Here is a 6,766-nt window from a genome sequence, read left to right as displayed (position 1 = left end):
GAGAACATCTGGGCAGGACAGGGAAAGAAACGGGGACGGGCGTGCGGGGCACAAACGGCCAGAAAAACCAAATATTCCATGTTAACATCCCCCGTGGGTGATGTCAGGGCTGAAAAGGGGAAATACAGGGCTGGTGGGGGCTGTCACGGGTGTTTGAGCTGCCACGGGTGTTGGGGCAGTCCCGGGTGTTGGGGCTGTCACGGCTCCTGTGGGATAACCCGGGTGTTTGGGCTATCCCGGGTGTTTGCTGTGGGTTGTCCCGGGTGTTTGTGGTGGGCTATCCCGGGTGTTTGGGCTGTCCCCGGTGTTTGGGTTGTCACGGCTCCTGTGGGCTATCCCGGGTGTTTGCTGTGGTCTATCCCGGGTGTTTGGGGCTGTCCCGGGTGTTGGGGCTGTCCCGGGTGTTTATTGTGGGCTATCCCTGGTGTTTGGGGCTGTCCCGGGTGTTGGGGCTGTCCCGGGTGTTGGGGCTATCCCGGGTGTTTGTTGTGGGCTGTCACGGCTCCTGTGGGCTGTCCCGGGTGTTTGCTGTGGGCTGTCACGGCTCCTGTGGGCTGTCCCGGGTGTTCCCGCCCCGTTCCCGTTCCCGTTGCCGCCCCCGGGCGGGTCCCGGTGCGGAGCCAGAGCGATCGCGGAGCCGCCGCACGCAGGTGAGGGATGGGGGATCCCGGGGGGAAACAGAGGGATAAGGCACAGAAATCCTTAGAAATGAAGGGTTTGGGGTGCGTTCGTGCACCCTAAAACCGGGATGAGAGATGGGGCAGGTGGGAGAACCGCGGGCTCTGCGGTTTGGGGCGCACGGAGAGACCCGGGCGGTTTCGGGGGTGATGGAGGGATGGGGAATGAGGGGCAGCCCCAAAAGTGTTTGTAATTCCTGGGGGGGTGGATAGCCCTGAAACCTTCACTGGATTTAGGGATAATGGAGGGATGGTGGCTGGGGGGCAGCAAAGGGTGTTTGCAACTTGTAGGGGGCTGGACAGCCCTGCCCCAAAATCCCTGCAGGGTAAAGAATTGTAAAATATAATATAATAAATATAATGTAATATAATATAATATAATGTAATATAATATAATATAATATGTAAATAGTATATAATAATATGTTATTATATATTATTTACATCTATTGTATTATTTATATTTATTATTTCTATTATTTATAATTATTGCATTATAATATTATATTATAGTATACTATTATATATATTTTATATATATAATATTGTAATAAGTTTATATTGGAAGACAGACTGGACTTGGTAAGAAATGTTTCTTAATATGAGCCATTTTTATTTTTCTATTCTGCCACTTATGTTTAGGAGTGAATGGGTTGATTTGAATTCTGCAGGAATAGCAGAATTCAAATAAATAACAGAATTCAAGGGGGAGAGACCTGATGTTTCTTTCCCAAATAGAAGGTTTTTTCCACTTGCTGTGAGCATAGGGAATGTTTGGGGTCAGCTCTGGGATGTTTCCTGCAGCTGATGCTTGCAGGGGCAGGGAGAGCTCAGGTGAGCTGGAGCTCAGCTGCCCAGATGCTGTTGGAAACCAGAGCTCAGGTGCTCAATGAGGATCCCTGAGGGAGCCGGGCAGGGGCTGCAGAATCCCTGAGGAGCTGGAAGGGGCTGCAGAATCCCTGAGGAGCCGGGCAGGGGCTGCAGAATCCCTGAGGGAGCTGGGAAGGGGCTGCAGAATCCCTGAGGAGCTGGAAGGGGCTGCAGAATCCCTGAGGGAGCTGGGAAGGGGCTGCAGAATCCCTGAGGGAGCCGGGCAGGGGCTGCAGAATCCTTGAGGAGCCGGGCAGGGGCTGCAGAATCCCTGAGGAGCTGGGAGGACTCAGCCTGGAGCAAAGGGGGCTCAGGGGGATGCTTGTGGCTCTGCACAGCTCCTGCCAGGAGGGTGGGTCTGGGAGGGATTCAGGCTCTGCTCCCCGGGAACAAGAGACACGATGAGAGGAAACGGCCCCACGTTGCACTGGAGGAGGTGTAACTGGATATTGTGGAAAATTCCTTCACGGAAAGGTTGCCCAGCCCTGGCACAGCTGTGCTGAAGTCCCCAACCTGGAGGGATTGAAAACCTCTGTGGCACTTGGGGACACAGTGCTGGGTGGACTGGCTGTGCTTAGAGGGCTTTTCCAGCCCCACTGGAGCTGTGATTCCCTGCAATCCATCCCTGGGGAGCTGCTGAAGAGGGTGGCGATAAACCCCATCCATGGCAGCTGGCAGACAGCCCAGAGGGCATTTCCAGAGAGCTCCAGGAGCTCCAGCCCTGCAGGGACAGAGAGGAGGTGACACCGGGCTCCAAGCCCGCTGCAGAGGATTGGGACTGGCAGAGTTTAGTGGGTTTGGGGATTTTGGTACAGCCCCAAACTGCCCAGATGTGTGTGGGGACACGAGGCCGTGCCAGCCTGTCCCTGAGGGAGCAGAGCTGCTGCTCCTTGAGGTGTTCCAGGGGATCGTGCAGGACCCCCCTGCAGCAGCACAGGGCACTGTGAGCACTCCTGAGCTGGCTGTGTGGGCACCCCCGGCTTCTCCTGCCAAACCCAAGGGGTTTAGGAAGAGCCCAGAAGGCAAATAAAGCTTTGGGACTCTGGCTCACTGCATTTCTGCCTTAAAAACCCCGAGTGTTTTGCAGGGAGAGGAGGGATTTTCTTGCTGTGAAACTGGGGGTTTGTTATTCCCGAGGCAGGGCAGCCACACCTGCGAGCTTTGTGCATCTGAACGTTTCTTCCAAAGAGAATTTGCCTTCTCTCTGCTTTAAATTTGGAATTTTCCTTCTCTTCCCACGTTCCTGCCTCTCCCTTTTCCCTTCTCTTATGAATGCTCCCTTTGATGGGAGGAGCCCAGCTGGGGCTGTCCCTGGGCACAGGCAGGTGTGTGTTCTCTGTGTGCTTGTGGACTCACAGAACTTGCAAAGCAGCTTTTATCTGCTGGCCCTCGCACGGAACAGGACAGTTGTGGATGAGAGGGAGGAGAAATGGGGCTTGTGTGGGTGGATGCCACCCTCCTGTGCCCATCCCAGGCCATCCCTCCGGCTGGAATGGGACAGCTGTGGATGAGAGGGAGGAGAAATGGGACCTGTGTGGGTGCTGCCACCCTCCTCTGCCCATCCCAGGTCATCTCCATGGCTGGAATGGGACAATTGTGGAGGAGAGGGAGGAGAATGGGGCCTGTGTGGGTGGATGCCACCCTCCTGTGCCCATCCCAGGTCATCCCGTGTGTCACAGGGAAACCCCAATGTGCAGGGCTGGGTTTGCAGCTGATGCTGTCCCTGCACGCCCTGAGGGTCCCGTTTGGGGTTTTTTTTATGGAAATGGGAATCCTGGATGGTGCCTCAGGGCTGGGGGAGTGAATGGCACCGGGAGTGCTGTGAGCTGTGGTGGATCCATCCCGAGGGTTCAGCCCGGGGTGTTCGGGCTGCTCTCCCAGCAGTGCCTCCCCTTTATCCCCCAGGTGTTGGAGCAGGATTTGTTCTTTGGAGCTGTCAGCTCTGCTGGGCAGGTACGTGATGGCAATTCAGCAATTTCCATCAATTCCCACTAAACTGAACTCCCCTCAAAAATTCTGGTTTTTGGATGGGGCAGGTTAAAAATGACTGACACTTCCTTTTTTGTTGTTTTTCAGGAAAAATGTCAGACGGTTTCTCTGTAAGTATGGATTTCTCTAAAAACCCGTGGGGGGTGTGGTTGTGGCCTTGCAGCAGAGACCTTTGGCTGGGATGGGAGGGAGCACATCCTTGCTAAGCTGCTCAGTCCCCAAACCCTCTGCATTCTCTCAGCAGTTTTATGGAAAAGCCCAAAAGCCCAGGGAGCAGTGAGAGCTGAGCTCTTGCCTTGGTCACTCTGCAGGCTTTGGAGAGCTCGGTGTGATGCCAGCAGGAACCTCCCCCAGCTGACCCTGTCCTCTCCTGTGTCCCCAGCTATCTGATGCCTTGGCCAACAGCAACAACCCAGCCCCCTGTGCGCCCCCAGCCCAGGGCTGGCCCGCCTGGGGGAACCAGCCAGCAGCTCCTGGAGCCTTCCCAGGGTATCCTGGAGCACCTGGAGCCTACCCTGGAGCACCTGCAGCCTACCCTGGAGCACCAGGAACCTGTCCTGGAGGACCTGGAGCATACCCTGCATACCCTGGAGCACCTGGAGCTTATCCTGGAGCACCAGCAGGACCAGGAGCGTATCCAGGAGCACCTGGAGCATTCCCTGGAGCTCCACCAGCAACAGGGCCGTATCCTGCCCCAGGACAACCACCCAGTGGCCCTGGATTTGGGCCTTCTGCTCCTCAGGGAGGACCAACAGCTCCTCAGGGAGGACCAACAGCTCCACAGGGAGGACCAACAGCTCCTCAGGGAGGACCAACCCCTCCCATGGTAATGGCTCCATCACGATGAGGGTTTGTGTCCTCAGGGGCTGATGTTGCTTGGCCAAGGGAAGGGCCTGGGGCTGGCTGTCCCCAGGGGTGGCATTGTGCTTTTGAGATGGTTTTTTTGCTGACACCAAATGCCTTTTGTCTCCCAGAAAGTGCCCTTTGAGCTGCCCCTGCAGGCAGGACTCGTCCCTCGGCTGCTCATCACCATCACTGGGACTGTGAACCCCAACCCAAACAGGTATTGGGGGTTCCAGCTCTGAGGGTGGGGGCACTGCTGGGTGGAACAGGGGGCTGGAATCTGCTTTTCATTCCTGAATAACCCCTGTCTGGTGTAACATCAAATATTACACCAAACAAATGTGTAAATGCCCTGTTGTTGCCCTGTAGGGTCTGTGGGATTTTCTCTCTGCTATTTTTGGGAAGCCCTGCAACAGAGTTCGGGGCTTTTGTGTGGCAAAAGCAGCAATTCCATTCTTGTTTTTGCAGGTTTTCACTGGATTTCAAGAGAGGGAATGATGTTGCCTTCCACTTCAACCCCCGCTTCAACGAAGACAACAGGAAAGTCATCGTCTGCAATTCCATGTTCCAGAATACCTGGGGGAAGGAGGAGAGGACAGCTCCCAGGTTTCCATTTGAAGCTGGAAAACCCTTCAAGGTACCAGAAAAACCCATCCCAGCTCAGTCTCATTGCACCAAAAGCACTGAGAGGGTTTGGGCAGCAAGGCCTGTGTAAGGACAATGATGCTTTTGCACAGGGATCAGCTCCCAGGGGTGTTTCTGGGGCAGCCACCCCAATGTGCTGCCCCTACAGCACCTTCCAGCTCTTCTGACCCCCTCCTGCAGCTCCAGCTGCCCAGGGCACAACTTCTGCCCTGCTCAGGTATCCCCATGGGTTATGAAACCCTCCTTATTTACGCTGTTGTTCTGCACAGTGGTTGGACAGGTTTCTGTAAGGTGTTTTCCCTGCTGGCAGCTCCTCTCACGAGGTGTTTTTCCCTGCAAAGGAGGTTCACAATGTGGAGCCTTGCTTTGAGGGACTGGCACAGGGATGAGGAGGCAGAAACTGGGCTGGAACACGGAGGAGGGAGAGCACAGGAGAGTTTTGGGAAGGCAAAGGGCGCTGGTGCTGCAGCTCCTCCCCACGCCCCAGGGCTGGCAGCACCTCCAGCCGGTGCCAGCCTGCTCGGGTGTGTGCCTTAAAACAGAACAAATCCAAGGGGTTTTGGGGCTGATGTGGGGTTTTTCTTGCAGCTGCAGGTGCTTTGTGAGACGGATCACTTCAAGGTGGCCGTGAACGACGCGCACCTGCTGCAGTACAACTTCCGCGAGAAGCGGCTCAACGAGGTCACCAAGCTCTGCATCGGGGGGGACATCGCCCTCACCAGCGTGGTGCCCACCATGATCTAGCTGGGGGCACTCTGAGCAAACTCTGCTCCTGCAGGGTGGAACACAAGTGCCTTCTCACCAGCTCACTGTGAGGTAATAAAACATTTAACCTGTACAATTTGGTTTAATCGTATCTCGAAAGACGCGACACGGTCCAGGTGAGCTGAGCTCCTGCTGCAGAGGCAGCAATGAGGAGTTTGATTTCTGTGGAGAGGAACTTGGGAAAGCAGCCTGTGGCATTCTGCCCTGGTCCTGTGCACAGGGCAGCAATGCTCTAGGAAGCACAGAGAAAACCTGACAGCCTCTGAGCCTGACCAGGATGAAGCATTTCAGGAGAGGGCTCAGAGCTGGAGGAAGCAAAATCTTTCTGCCACACCATGGCTGGAGAAGCCATCCCTGTCCTTCATTTCTGCCCATCTGGGGCCCCAAACCAGGGACATTTCCCACCCAAGGGAGATCCCATCCCTACGAGTGCTGGGTACTCCATGAATGGGTCACAAGGCTTGTGCTGCTCCCCACTCATCACCCCCGTGTGAGTCAAGAGCAGTTTCAAGGGTGGGGAGCTTTATTGGCAAGTTCATCCTGTGAGTCAGGCTGGTAAAAAAAGAAAAGAGAAGTATGTTCCCTTTGCTGTGAGTCACTGCAGTCTTGTCTGGAAAACAACAGTGCAACAGCCACCACTGAAGTTTCCAAAGCTTTCTCTGACGTGGCTCATGCTGTTTTATAACAGTGACTCCTTTCATGCTTTGAGTGCCAAGTTACAAGCAGAGTCCTTAAAATTTCCAGCAGATGCAGCAGTCTAGAGCAGCCCACTGCTACCACCCAGCATGGAGAAGCTGTGGCTGCCCCTGAAGCCCTGGAAGTGTTCCAGACCAGGCTGGATGGGGCTTGGAGCAACCTGGCCTGTGGAAGGTGTCCTTGCCATGGCAGGGGCTGGAAATGGATGGGCATCGAGTTCCCTCCCAACCCAAACCATTCCTCAGCAGGAAAGTGATTAAAAGGATCCCTAGAACTGGAGT

At 55.1% G+C, this 6,766-nt stretch overlaps 1 protein-coding gene across 1 annotated transcript; it reads left to right on the top strand.

The window, feature by feature from the left end:
• Positions 1-523: 523 nt before the first annotated feature.
• LGALS3 (galectin 3) lies at positions 524-6,731 on the top strand. The gene is made up of 7 exons (XM_074544038.1): positions 524-650; positions 3,453-3,500; positions 3,624-3,646; positions 3,919-4,362; positions 4,511-4,599; positions 4,848-5,016; positions 5,613-6,731. Exons 3-7 carry the CDS (start codon positions 3,629-3,631, stop codon positions 5,766-5,768), a joined length of 876 nt encoding a protein of 291 aa, XP_074400139.1. The 5' UTR covers positions 524-650; positions 3,453-3,500; positions 3,624-3,628; the 3' UTR covers positions 5,769-6,731.
• Positions 6,732-6,766: the final 35 nt, after the last annotated feature.

This window comes from Zonotrichia albicollis, chromosome 6, assembly GCF_047830755.1.
Source record: "Zonotrichia albicollis isolate bZonAlb1 chromosome 6, bZonAlb1.hap1, whole genome shotgun sequence".
NCBI classification, from domain to species: domain Eukaryota; kingdom Metazoa; phylum Chordata; class Aves; order Passeriformes; family Passerellidae; genus Zonotrichia; species Zonotrichia albicollis.
This window is presented reverse-complemented; position numbering and strand designations above follow the sequence as displayed.

Bases quoted from the DNA above. Each gene is read 5' to 3' on its own strand.
- LGALS3 (XM_074544038.1), top strand. The intron at 4,363-4,510 runs GTAATGGCTCCA...TTTGTCTCCCAG, and splicing joins GAGGACCAACCCCTCCCATG to AAAGTGCCCTTTGAGCTGCC. The intron at 4,600-4,847 runs GTATTGGGGGTT...TTGTTTTTGCAG, and splicing joins GTGAACCCCAACCCAAACAG to GTTTTCACTGGATTTCAAGA.